General features: G+C 36.7%; 1 protein-coding gene across 2 annotated transcripts in view; it reads right to left on the bottom strand.

The window, feature by feature from the left end:
* The window catches only part of MAP2K5 (mitogen-activated protein kinase kinase 5), a 246,870-nt gene that overhangs the window by 107,943 nt on the left and 126,022 nt on the right, over positions 1-12,905 (bottom strand). For both annotated transcript variants that reach the window (XM_032417743.1, XM_032417744.1), the window contains exons 15-16: positions 4,626-4,699; positions 3,609-3,659 (exon numbers count right to left, since the gene is read on the bottom strand). In XM_032417743.1, the coding sequence (XP_032273634.1) occupies positions 3,609-3,659; positions 4,626-4,699 (125 nt within the window). The remainder of the gene's footprint in view (positions 1-3,608; positions 3,660-4,625; positions 4,700-12,905) is intronic.

The following is a 12,905-nucleotide window of genomic DNA, read 5'->3' as shown; positions in this document are numbered from 1 at the left end:
CGCATGAGCAGGGGGAGGGGCAGAGGCAGAGAATCTCAAGCAGACTCCATGCTGAGCATAGAGCCCAACGCAGGGCTCCATCTCATGACCCTGAGATCATGACCTGAGCTGAAATCAAGCGTCAGACACTTCACTGACTGGGCTACCCAGGTGCCTCTTGATGGACTTTCTGATCACAAAGCACAAATATTTGGGTAAGATTTTAATTTTAAAACTATTCATAATAATGTCAAACTTTTATATTTGATCAAAATATTATAATAATAAACAAACCACAATGACTGAACAATGGGTTGAAGTTTTAGGGACTTCTATGTTTAAAATAGAGTAAAATTTTTAGTAATTAGAATATCTGAGAAATGGTTTAATGTGAGCCCCCAAAGCCTTCTCAATTTCTCTTGTAATCCTGTGGGATGAGGTCTTTTTAAAATGTAGCTGAAAATCTTTCTTGCTTTGGCTTACAGTGTCTACCAAACCTAAATATCTGCCCCTAAAATGTAGTATGTTCTTGGACTTGCCACTCCACTTTCCGATCTTGTTGGTCAATGAGGAGGTTGGACCAGATGAGTTTCCAAGTCTCCTACAAGTTCCACCCCTTAACATGCCCATAAGTTGTTAATTAGTATTATTTTTTCATGACTTAGGATCTTAAGAAAGCTACCCTGTCTTTTTCCTAATTACCATTTTCCTATACCTTATACTTTAGATTACAGAAGAATGAAGTGAGATTGCACATGCAGGGCTATTTCTTTGATTTACTTTCTTTTCAATATTTGGCAGCCTAGTTGACTGTGTTTGTGTAATTTGGGGGTCTTCTATACCTTATAATGCAACTGAGATACTTAATATGAAAAGTTAAATGCTCTGCTTATAATTAGTGAGTAAGTCATTCTGGGAAGGCAGCTTTCATGAACTAAATCATTCATTTAGCCCTGTGTGAAGGACCAGATATAGAGAATGAGAGAATAAACCCTGCCTCCCCGAAGATCACAACCTAGATTGGGAGAGACACAGACATAATTTGGACATAGTGAGAGGCACAGCAGTTAGAATTTTAGTCTCTGCAGACTGATGACTTAGGTCTGAATCCTGACTCCGCCACTCACTATATGTATGAACTTGAGTAAGTTACTTAACTTCTCTATCCCTCTTTTTTCAGCTGTAAGATGAAAATGATATTACTTACCTGATAGAGTTGTTGTAAGGATTTAAAGCATTTATATATGTAAAAGTTTAAAAGGGTGACTGGTACATGGGGTTAAATATTAGCTATTATGAGGGTATCATACCAGCTGACCTCTAACTGTATATTCCCACAACTTGTTATTTGTCCTCTGCCCCACATCCCGACCCCAACAATGTCACATTATCTTGTATTTCTAAGTCTTTGCTCATCCCTCCATAGTGATCTCTTTTAGTAAGTAATCCTTTTCACATACTGTTAAATCATCAAATTCGTACACTGTATCCCTGCTTACTTGAGTGGTTCTGCCGTAACCTGGCTAATAGCATGGAAGGTGCCCAGTAAATACTGGTTGATTAACCGAAGGTACTCAGTGTCAGATACAGCTTTCACTGGCATAGACCAGAGGCTGGCAAACTTTCTCTGTACACAGCCAGAGCATAAATATATCTCCCTCTGTGGGCCATATGGTCTCTGCTGCAACTGTCACAGCGACTCCACTCTGCCCCTGCAGCGCCAAAGCAGCCAGAGACAATACGCAAACAAAAGGGCGTGGCCACGTTCCAATAAAACTTCCGTTTCTTACCTAATTTTTTAATTTTGAAATACTTATTGATTCACAAGTTGAAAAAAATATATACAGGGAAGTTCTGTGCACCCTTCACCCCTCAATGGAAGTTCTATAATACAATACCATGGTATCTCAGGCAGGGATTAAGACCCGTAACAGAATGATGTTATTTCTATCTTCTCCTACTCCCAACCTCTGAGCTCACACCAATCAGGTAAGTATGTGGCCAACGAGAGTCTGCTGAATTGAGCAAAGCTCACTATCGGCCTGTCACTCTGGGCTTTCTAGGTCTCTTACGCTTTTTACAGCTTGAACTATAAAGCTGATGACTAGAATTCACTCACCCAAGAAGCAAAGCAATTTTAGCTGTGCCAATCTGAGCTAACATTTCATAATTTTAATCCTCACATATTCAATTAACAGATGGACGCATCACATTCATCCATAAACCAAAAGGAAAAAAGGTAATTTCTTTAATGTACACCTGGGAAAGACAACTGTAATCTAGATTTGTACATTCAAACATAATGCAATTTAATTATTAGAGCAATTTAAAGCTACTAAAAACATGATGGGTAGATGAAAAGTTGTTTCATTTATAGTAGTTTTGTTTATTTTTAAATCACAGTGTTCCATAATTCTTTCAAAGACTGAAATTGTGGCATTTGGTAGGGATTTATTAATTGTAAAAGTGGCTCATCAATCTCAGCTAACCTGGTGGGGCCAAGAGGGTGATTACGTTTTATATAAACAAATATGATGGCTTTAGAGGTTAATTTTTTTTCACATTACCTAGAAAAAGGAGAAAGAATGAATTTTCTTTAAAAACCAGGCAAGACAAAAATTAACTATTCTGGTATCTCAATAAGAAAAAAAAAAAGGGCTTGTACTGTTCTGAGAATAAGATCCAGAGTTCCATCCATATTAACATCTTTTTATCAAGATAATATATGAACTGAGATTAAGAGCCAGGATTCCATCCATGCTAATATTGTTTAACTTCCTATAAAGACTATTGGAAGTAAAACAGACTAACTGAATAAATCCAGAATCCTCATTTAAAAAAAAAAAAAAAGGCCTTCAGGTGTTAAAACAAAACTTGGTTCCAAAAATGACACTTGATAACCTCCCTACTTGTCTCTCCTGACCACCCACTATTGAAGTGACTGTGGAAACTAATAAACAAAAGATTTGTGCCCCAAATAACTTCCCTTACTTAAAAGGTAGGAAAAAGGAAAAGGTCGAAGCCAAGTCTACACTGGGTCTTTGAAACAGTTCTATGCTTCTAATTTTTATATGTGGTGAATTTATTTCAGAGGAATTAATAAGTTATCTTACGACAGGCATGAACCCAACAAGTATACAGAATAAAGATGTACTAGTTCGAAAGAAAATTTCCTGCCTAACCTTTATGTTCAGAGATCCATAAGTAAGAGTTGGTCGTGTCAAAAATTTAATTTTGATCAGGTGACAAAGCGTGTTTGTATTCCTAGGAGAAACAACCAATCTTATTGACTGATATTTTGGGATACTTGAGGGTTAATTAAATAAGCAATGTGGGAAAGTGGTCAATGTGCTATAAGGTGCAATTTTTCTGTAGGATTAAACTTCAAAACTCAGCAATTTCACACTCGAACCAACTAGTTAAGTCAACTAAGCAGATAAGTTGGCAGCTCCTGTAAAAACCCCAATGCCTTTTAGAAGGATTTAAAAATCGGATCATGACTGGATTGACTTTGTAATTTATGATCTGTTAGGATAAAGCTGTTGAATTAATTCAAGAATTCTACATTACCAAGTACATAAAGATAAAGATGTTGGTTTTAAATGTTATTTTTGCATAAGTTTACTTACCGCCATATAAGCATTTGTTCCAACATACGTCTTGGCTATAGAATTCACCAGCTATGAGACAAAACAGTCTGTTAGAACAATATAAAGATAATGTGGAAATAAAATGGGCAATTATTCCTCATTTAACCTACAATCATCATTTCTATAAATCAACTAAAAATTATGTAAAAGGGAACAAATTTATCTACAAAGGCATTAAAAATGATTAAATCTCTCTTTTCTTTTGAATGTGATTTCCAATTTAAACAAGCACAGCATTACAGTTTATAGCAGATAACCTTAAACAATTCACTTAAGCAGGATGCTTATCGCTTTAGTACCCCAAACCCGCCTGATATAAAAAGTCAATTTGAAGTAGAATTTGAACACACTCATTTTTTAGTCAGATGGCTCAGGATGTGAATGAAGCCCGTGCATTACTAGAATGGAATGAACACTAAATACGCTGGAGGGATAACAGACTTTGACAGCCCATAATACAACGATGACCTTCGCTTTGGTCTTCGTGTTTGGCTGGGAGTAAAGGTGGCTGCAATTCAAATCAACATCACAGCACGCTCATGGGTCACTATCACCGGGGTTCTCAGGGGAGGCCCAAAATGGAAATTAATTAAAATTTGTGCTGCACATTGTAATGGCCCTCCACCATTGTTGCTCCCAATATTAATTTTTATTGTGGACCAGTTGGGCTCCCCAGGCACAGCTCCCACTCTGCCCTCCCTTTTGTCTGGTCAAAACGCTTTCATATCAAAGCTGCATATCAATGAAGTTTGCTATTCGTAAGTAGTAATTACAATATCAGCAGTTTTTACTGTCATTAAACAATGAACAATCATATTCTGATGAAGGAACCTCGCTCGGAGATTAAAAATGAGTAACAGACTCCCAGCCGAGGAGAAGATGCAGAGGTCTGTTTGTCTGGCAGCTAGGTGATTTTCTAATCCAAAAAGTAGACTGAAAATAAAAAGTGAATGTTGCAGAAAGGAGAGCAAACTGGGGGGAAGAAAAGAGACCTACCTGAGTGCTAACTCCAAAATCGCACAGCTTGACCTGTCCTCTTGTGTTTACTAGCATATTGGAGGGCTTCACATCTAAAAAGGGTCCAGAAAAGTCCATGTAACTAATTCCGGATCTATAGCGCCATGTTTTAAAAAGAGCACACATGCACACCATACTATATTGCAGAAATGACATCATCTGTTCAACCCGGAATTCTAATCACAAATTTAATGCAAAGCATTTTATCTGGAGGCAAAATGCAAGGTCCTAACTCCTTTACTTCCAACCATTTCTGGTTTCTATGGAAGCAAGGGTTCATTTCAAGTGAAAGTCAAATAAAATCTTGGCTTCCCACAACAGTAAATACATCCATCATCCTATCCCCAGGCTTTCAGGAAAAGTAGGTGGATAAGAAAATGTAATCTTCTTGCAAAGAATTTGCACAAAAAGGTTTAGCTTTGCTGTCGATGTGAAACTATTCCTCCCATTTAAGAAGCAGTAAGGCCAAAAGGAAGCCAACAAGAAAAAAAAAAATCATTCCTATGCTGCTGGTAACAGGTCATATCTGAATGAAAAAGGACAAAAAGAATGCAGTCTTCTTATCTTCCTGGTTTTACGTGACAAACACTATTTCAGATAATCCTCAGAAATTGGTCTAAAAGGCACGTGGATGTGTGTGCATATATGCACGTATTGATCTTTGTTTCATTTCTCCTTCTCTTCCCTTACATCACTTTTGACTGCTGTTATAGTTAACAAAAGAAGTGACATAGCTTTTGCCAAGGCAGTCGGTTGCAAATAATGACACAAAGGGTTTCTGTGAAGCATCGTCAGTGACAACAATGAGCCATTTCAGGAATTCAGGGAGCCCACAAAAACCATCTGAGCAGGACAAGAGCGCGCCACTGTTGATGGTACAGAATAGCACCTGTTTCAATGTCTCATCTTCAATGGCAAAAGTGGTCTGGAACAGACAACTTGTTATATTTAATATAGCACGTAACCTGAATTACCCCCAAGCTGAACAAGAGACTCAATTTTTTATGTGACATTAAAAAATATGTGAGTCAATCCACCCCGACCTTCCATTTTGCAAAAGGGTACACCAACAAAAGTATCTTGCCAATAGCAGGTACTTAATTTAAACTTCAAGTTCAAACTCGGTAACCAACAACTATTGAAGCCTACTTCCTATGTGATAGGCGATGTGCCAGGCACTTTCTCATACATGTGCTCATTTCACGTTGCCTGACTGACACGAGAATGTAAATGCCAAGAACGCAGGGACTTTGTTTCTTTTATTGACTACTATATTCCCAGCCCCTAGAAGAGTTTCAGGGCTATAAGTGCTTAATAAATATTTGTTGAACAGATGAGAGAATAAATGAACGGAAACCATACACACAAAGTACGATTTGATGTTGATCATTGTTTCAGTGATCGGGGTAGGCTACAGAACAGGTCTCAGCAGCAGCACGCCCTTCACACAAGACATACTATATACTTCCTTTAGGGGCACTCTCTGAATACAAGTTAGGATACCTAGGCTGGTATACGTTCTTTTACCAGCTAGTCTCTCTGTCTCCAACTTTCCTCAATTTGAATTATAAATCTTATACCACCATCATATTAAAATTACCATGTTTACTACGTCATTTCTCTCCTGGATGAGGAAGTAAAATAGTCCCTGACCTCTGCTAACCTAAACGTGAACTCCGAGTTAGCCCGATACATACGTATCGTAGATAGCCACAGTAGATACTCAATAAATGTTTGGTGAACTGAAAGGATTGTTAGACTCCACATAGGCTGGTCTTATTTTCCAAAGCCAATTCTCATTATAGGCCCTCAACTTTGAGTATTTTTCTTTTGGACAACCTGCTCTTTTATATATTGACAGCTTTAAACCACTCTTAAGCTACCACATCAGGTGGAGACAGTTAATAAGCACATATTTTGAGCTCCCAGAAGAAGGAGCTGCCTGGAAATCACGAGGTACGCCAAAATTAACAAATCTTTAGCTTTAATCAGATACACTTTTGACTTAGGTCGATCAATAGAGAGAGGAGCAATAAAACAACAGAATTGCTAGATTATACTCTAAAAGGCAAGGTGTAAATAAGAACTTCATTGCATTTTTCAGCTCTCCAACATCTTTTTTAATTTACATGCAAGCTTGCTCTGTGACTTTTGCACATTCACCTCCCAGCCTAGTTCTTCTCAGGGAAAATTTCATCTATGAAAGTAGTAAACATCCACTCATCCTCATATCCTTTGTATTCCATCTGGGCTGTTCTAACCATTGTCTCAGAAGAAAGAAAACACCCCATCACCAAGCCTTTGTTCATGCTGTGTGTTCCTCTCTCCCTCCTGCCCGTCCCTAGGTTGAGAAACCCTTCCGCAACATTTCCTGAATGAATCCTGCCTATACTTCAACTCAAATACCCCGCCTCCCTGTTGCCTTAACTGCTCAGGCCAAGAAAGTCTCGGCTTCCTTTGAACTGCTAACGTATTTACTGTCTGTGCCATTTCTTTGGAACTAAGTATGTCACACGGTTTGACTAGCAGTTATTTACCATATTTACTGGTGTAGGTATTACCACCCCAAGTAATAAGTTCACAGGGTAGGAATATGCTTCACACATCATTGTGTGTATTCTGACAACTGTACCTTGTTCACTGGTTAATGTTCACTGGTTCACAATAGTCTATGAGGCCATCTCTGAGCTGGTCCCCACTTTTTAAACAATATGCTAAATTTGCTAATAGAAGTACCTCCCGCCCCTTCCCAGTAGTATCTTGAGACATCATTTGAACATAAGAGACCTCTTTAACATAACATAATAAAATTTAAAAAAAAAAAAAATCAAAGAAAAAAAATAAAAATAAAAAGAGACCTCTTTAAACAAAAACAATGAATTCAGGCTAGGAGACAGAGAACCTGCATTTTTGTCTTTTTGGCCCAGCCACAAACTTGGCATGTGAATTTCACAAGGCAGGTGACGTTTTAGTTTCTTCCACTGCAGGGAGACAATAATAGCCACTGTGTCAATTTTCAAGAACTATGAGGATTAAATGAGATAATGAATGTAAAATTGCTTTTAAACTGCCAAACACTCCATAACTATAAGGTATATTATCTACTGGTAATCAATGAAACTGTTATACAACAAAAAGTGGTATATTTTGGTATATTTAGGAAGTAATTTGTTGTTGTCGCAGCAAATTTTAGCTGTATTTCAGTAAAATACTAGCTAAAATAAGGTAATTCCCAAAGTGCAATAAGTAGAACTATAAAAACAATTTAATGTTCATGAGGAGGCATTTTTGTCAGACCATGTGCACATATTCCTCAACAAGGCTACTGGTCTCCCTGTATTTATGCTTCCTCTACCACAGTCTGTGTTGAACACAGCAGCTAAAGTGATCCTCTTATTTATTTTTAAAAAATTTTTAGAGTGATCCTTGTAAAGCTAAATCAGACCATGTCATTTTTCTGCCTAAAACCTCCAAGGGCTTCCCAGCTCAACACAAAATGCAGCCCTCACAATAGTCTATGAGGCCATCTCTGAGCTGGTTCCCACTAGCCCTGTGCTCACACCCTTCCTATTCCTTTCTCTGCCCAGTCTGCTTCAATTCAGTGGCCTCCTTGCTAGACATGCTCCTGCTTTGGGGTTCCATATCCCTGGAATACTCTGCTCCCATATATATGCATAGCTTTCTCCTTCATTTCTTTTAGGTTTCTACTCAAATGTAATCTTGATAAGAGAAGGCTTCCCCAGTCACCCAGTAGGAACAGCAATACCTTCCCACCACAGATGTCTATACAAATCTGTTGGCTCAGTTGTCCACTCTTGAAGGGAACCTCCACAAATGCAGGGACTTATCTGTTTTGTTCACTACTATATCTAGAATGGTGTCTGGTAGTGACAAGAAACCATATTTGTTGAACAAATGGTTAATGAATGATATCTCTTCTAAACAGATGGGGAAATGTGCTTATCCAGAGAATCTGACCCGAGAAGGAGCTGAATCTTCCCCACTTAATGGCATATACTTCAGAATGAATACAGTTCACTATTAATGAACACATTTTTAAATGACATTTTTCATTCTGGAAAGAATCCATAGTCATTCAAAAACATGTATTCAACAAGTATTTACTGACACCTTAGTATGTGCCAGATATAATGGTAGGTGATGTGGAGAGAAACATGAGTAAGACCCTGTCTCTGCCCTTCAGGCAAATGCAGGCCAGGGACCTGCTGGCATTTTTTTTTTTTTAACCAAAATATAGCACGTGAGATTTCAGGATAACAACACTGGTTATGTATAATTGAAATGGAATTCTCTTCCTGAACAATTGGCATGCTTCCTATAATAAAAACAATGAGAATTATGCAACTAAAGAGCTTCCCACACTTGGCTGTGCATTTAAAAACAACAAAAACCAAACCAAAACAAAAACCAAAAGCCAACTTTTGAGTTCCACCTCAGATCTACTGAATTAGAAGCCAATCTAACAAAGCCTGGTCTTCAGACCAGCATTTAGAAAAGACTAACATAACTTCCTGTATTGCTTCTGATTTAACTACTGTCCAGTTAAAAATATCTGAAGAGAAATTTCTTCTCTTATTTTACTTTTTAAAATCAATTTATTCATTTAAAACACCAATTTTATTGCAATCATTTTGAATGTATAGTTTGATGAGTCTGACAAATGTATACATCCATGTATCCACACCACAATCAAGATATGAAACATGTATGGGACCCCAGAAAGTTCTCTGTGCCCTTTCATAGTCAACTCCTCCCTGACCTCTGGCAACCACTGACAAGTTTCTGTTTTTGCCTTTTCTACATACATTATGAATCCTATAATAATTGGTTAGTGTTCAGATGGTATATCTACCATTAATATTCAAAGTTGATATGCTGAAGACAGTACGCAGTTGGGTCTTGTTTTTTTTAACTTGTTTTTTTTTAATTTGTGCTTTTAATTGGAGAATTTAGACCATTTACATTTAATGTAATTACTGATATGGCTGAGTTCAACCTTACCATCTCATTATTTGTCCCATCTGTTCTTTGTTTCTCTTTTTCTTCTCTCCTTGCTTTCTTTTGGATTAGTTGGGTTCTTTTTATCATTCCACTGATCTCTACTATGGACTTCTAAGCCAGAGGTTGACAAACCTTTTCTGTAAAAAAACATATTTCAGGCTTTGAGGGCCATATGGTTTTTGTTATAACTACTCAATTTTACTGCTGTAGTGCAAAAGCAATCATAGGCAATACATAAATTAATGGGTATGGCTGTGTTCCAATAAAATTTTGTTTATAAAAATAGGCAGTGAGCCAAATGGCCTGTGGGCTAAGGTTTGCCAGCCCCTGTTTGAAGCTTTTTTTTTTTTTAATGGTTGTTTTAGGATTTACAGTATGTTTCTTTAACTTCTCAGTTTACTTTCAAGTAATATTTGGTGTTTCATTTATAATGTAAGAACTTACAACAATACACTTCCATTTTCTTCCTCCCATCCTTTGTGTTACTATCACATATCTTTTCTCTACATATGTTATAAGCTCCACACTACACTGTCTTTATTTTTGCTTTAATCTTTTAAATTTAAAAGTGAGAAAAATTTATATATGTCTACATGTTTACCATTTCTAGTGCTATTTATCCCTTTGTGTAGGCCTAATCATCCATTTGGTATCATTTTCCTTCTGCCTCAATAACTTCAACATTTTTTTTATAATGTTGGTCTATTGGCAATAAGTAAAATTTTCTTCTCTGCTTTGTTTGCCCGAGGAAGTCTTATTTTGCTGTTATTTTTGAAAAGTATATTTACTAAACATAGAATTTTGGATTGATAGGGTCGCCCCCTACACACACAACATTTTAAGGATGTCTTTCCATTATCTTGTAGTTTGCATAGCTTCAGACAAGAAGTCAGCCATCATTCTTCTTCTTCCTTCTTCCTCTTCTTTGTTCTACTTATTTTGCTTTCTCTAAGTATTTTAAAGATTTTTTAAATCACTGGTTTTTAAATTTTTTACTCTGTTGCACTTTGGTATGGTTTTGTGTTTATCCTGGTTAGGGTTTGTTGAACTTCTTAGATCCACAGGCTTATGGGTTTCATCAAATTAGGAAAGTCTGGAGTCTTTATTTTTTCAAATTATTTGTTGTTCCTTTTTCTCTCTCCTTTCCTTCTGAGACTCCAGTTACACATATATCCTAGACTTCCTGATACTGTCTCAAAGGTCACTGAGCCTGTGCGAATTTTTTTTTTTTTTTTGGTCTCTTTTTTCTTTCTAGTATTTTTGGATATTTTCTGTATTTCTAACCTCAATATCACTGATTGTTTTTTTCTGTAGTGTCTACTCCACTGTTAATTCTATCATGTGAAATTTTTATTTCAGATATTTTATTTTTCATCTCTAGATGTTCCACTTGATTCTTTATGAGCTTCCATTTCTCTCCTCATAGTGCTCATGTTTCCCTTGAGATCCTTGAATATACTTGTAATGTTTGTAACAACTGTTCTAAAGTCCTTATCTGCTAAGTCCATTATCTCATGGTGTGTGTGGGGGGGTGAGGGGTCCTGTTCATATTGATTTTTTTTCCCTCTCTTGGTTATGATCTTTCATCCATTATCAGAAAAATTCTTTGTTCACCTACTAATTCTTATTTGGATGCCAGATATTGTGAATCTTACGTTGTTAAATTTTGAATTTATTGTAATCCTTTAAAGAGTGTCAAACTTGATACTGGCAGGTAGTTAACTTCTATGCAGAGAGCCAGATCATTTTGAAGCTTTTTTCGAGTCTTTATTCATGGAGAGCCTAGAGTAACCACTACTATAGGGCTAGTTTAGTCCCACTATTGAAGCATGACCCTTCTAAAAAGTCTCTTTTGAATGCTCCAGTGTATTCAACGAGGTCTCTCCACTCTGGCTGACTGGAATTAAAAAAATTCCCAACCCTGTAAAAGCTTTGGGAATTGTTTAGCTTATAGTTCCCCAGAAATATTCTTTCCCAGACAGTAGTTCTTTGTCTAGCTTTGTAAGACTTCACCTATGAATGCAGAGGTTGATATTTGGCTAAAGACTTAAGGAGACTCTAATACAGCATAATTCCTGCCTCTTTAGGGCTCTGCCCTGTAACTTCTAGCCATTTTGGCTTTCTTGATCTCCAAACTCTGTCTCTTCAGCTCAGTAAGGCCTCTGGGCTCTGTCTGGGTCCCCTCTCCCTATGCTGCAGTCCAAAAACTGTGTCAAGGCAGAAAGCTTGGGTGATTATAGAGTTCACTTCATCTGTTACCTTTTCTCAGGGATCATATTCCTGAAATGTTTGTTATGAACAGATGTTTCATAAATTTTGTCCAGTTTCCTAGTTGTTTTTGGTGGATGACAAGTCCCATACCAGTGATTGCTTCCTGGGCAGAAGTGGGAATATCTCTTTATTTTAAAATTCTTGTCATTTATCCTTTGTTCATTGTTTTGACCTGATATCATAAGCTGCCTAAAATCTTTTTTTTAAGTTTATTATTATTTTTTTTTTTTAGTAATCTCTACACCCAATGTGGGGCTCCAACTCACAACCCCAAGATCAAGAGTCACATGCTCTTCTGACTGAGCCAGGCAAGCGCCCCTCAAATCCTTTTTTGAAATAGGGTATAATACTAAGGTTCTATTTAGTTAAGCTAAATCTTAATTCATTTGGCAGAATTTGAAGCAAATGGGATTTCATTTTTTTTAATCATAAAACTTCATTTATTTATTTTGTGATTTTAGGATTTATTTATTTTTTTGTTATTGATATAAATTTTTTAATTAACATATAATGTATTATTTGTTTCAGGGGTATTGGTCTGTGATTCATCAGTCTTACACAATACACAGCACTCACCACAACACATACACAAATGGGATCTCTTTTAAATGTTGGAATGAGTATGGCTCCTCCAATTTAAGTTTTACTTCATCTAAATAAAACAGTCCAATATATATATTCCTAGTATATAGCCATCGAACTTATTACTTCCAAGTTTTCATTTAAAACATGCAAATTCTACAACTCTTGAGACCCACTCCAGGAATACTGAAGTGTTTTTTTCTGGTTTGTTTTCAACTTCACTCCAAGCCAAAAACATGACAGATTAGGCAGAAAGTTTCTTTTAAGGAGTATTTATGCTCATTTTAATGCAGTCTCAAGTTATGGAAAACAAACAGCAATTGAAAGCATATAGTTTTTTATTCAGCTTACTTAAAAACACCATAGCCCTTCTTCCATAAGCAA

Source organism: Phoca vitulina, unplaced genomic scaffold (genome assembly GCF_004348235.1).
Source record: "Phoca vitulina isolate PV1807 unplaced genomic scaffold, GSC_HSeal_1.0 scaffold20, whole genome shotgun sequence".
Classification (NCBI taxonomy): Eukaryota; Metazoa; Chordata; class Mammalia; order Carnivora; family Phocidae; genus Phoca; species Phoca vitulina.
The sequence above is the reverse complement of the archived record's forward strand: the minus strand, read 5'-3'. Positions and strand labels throughout refer to the sequence as shown.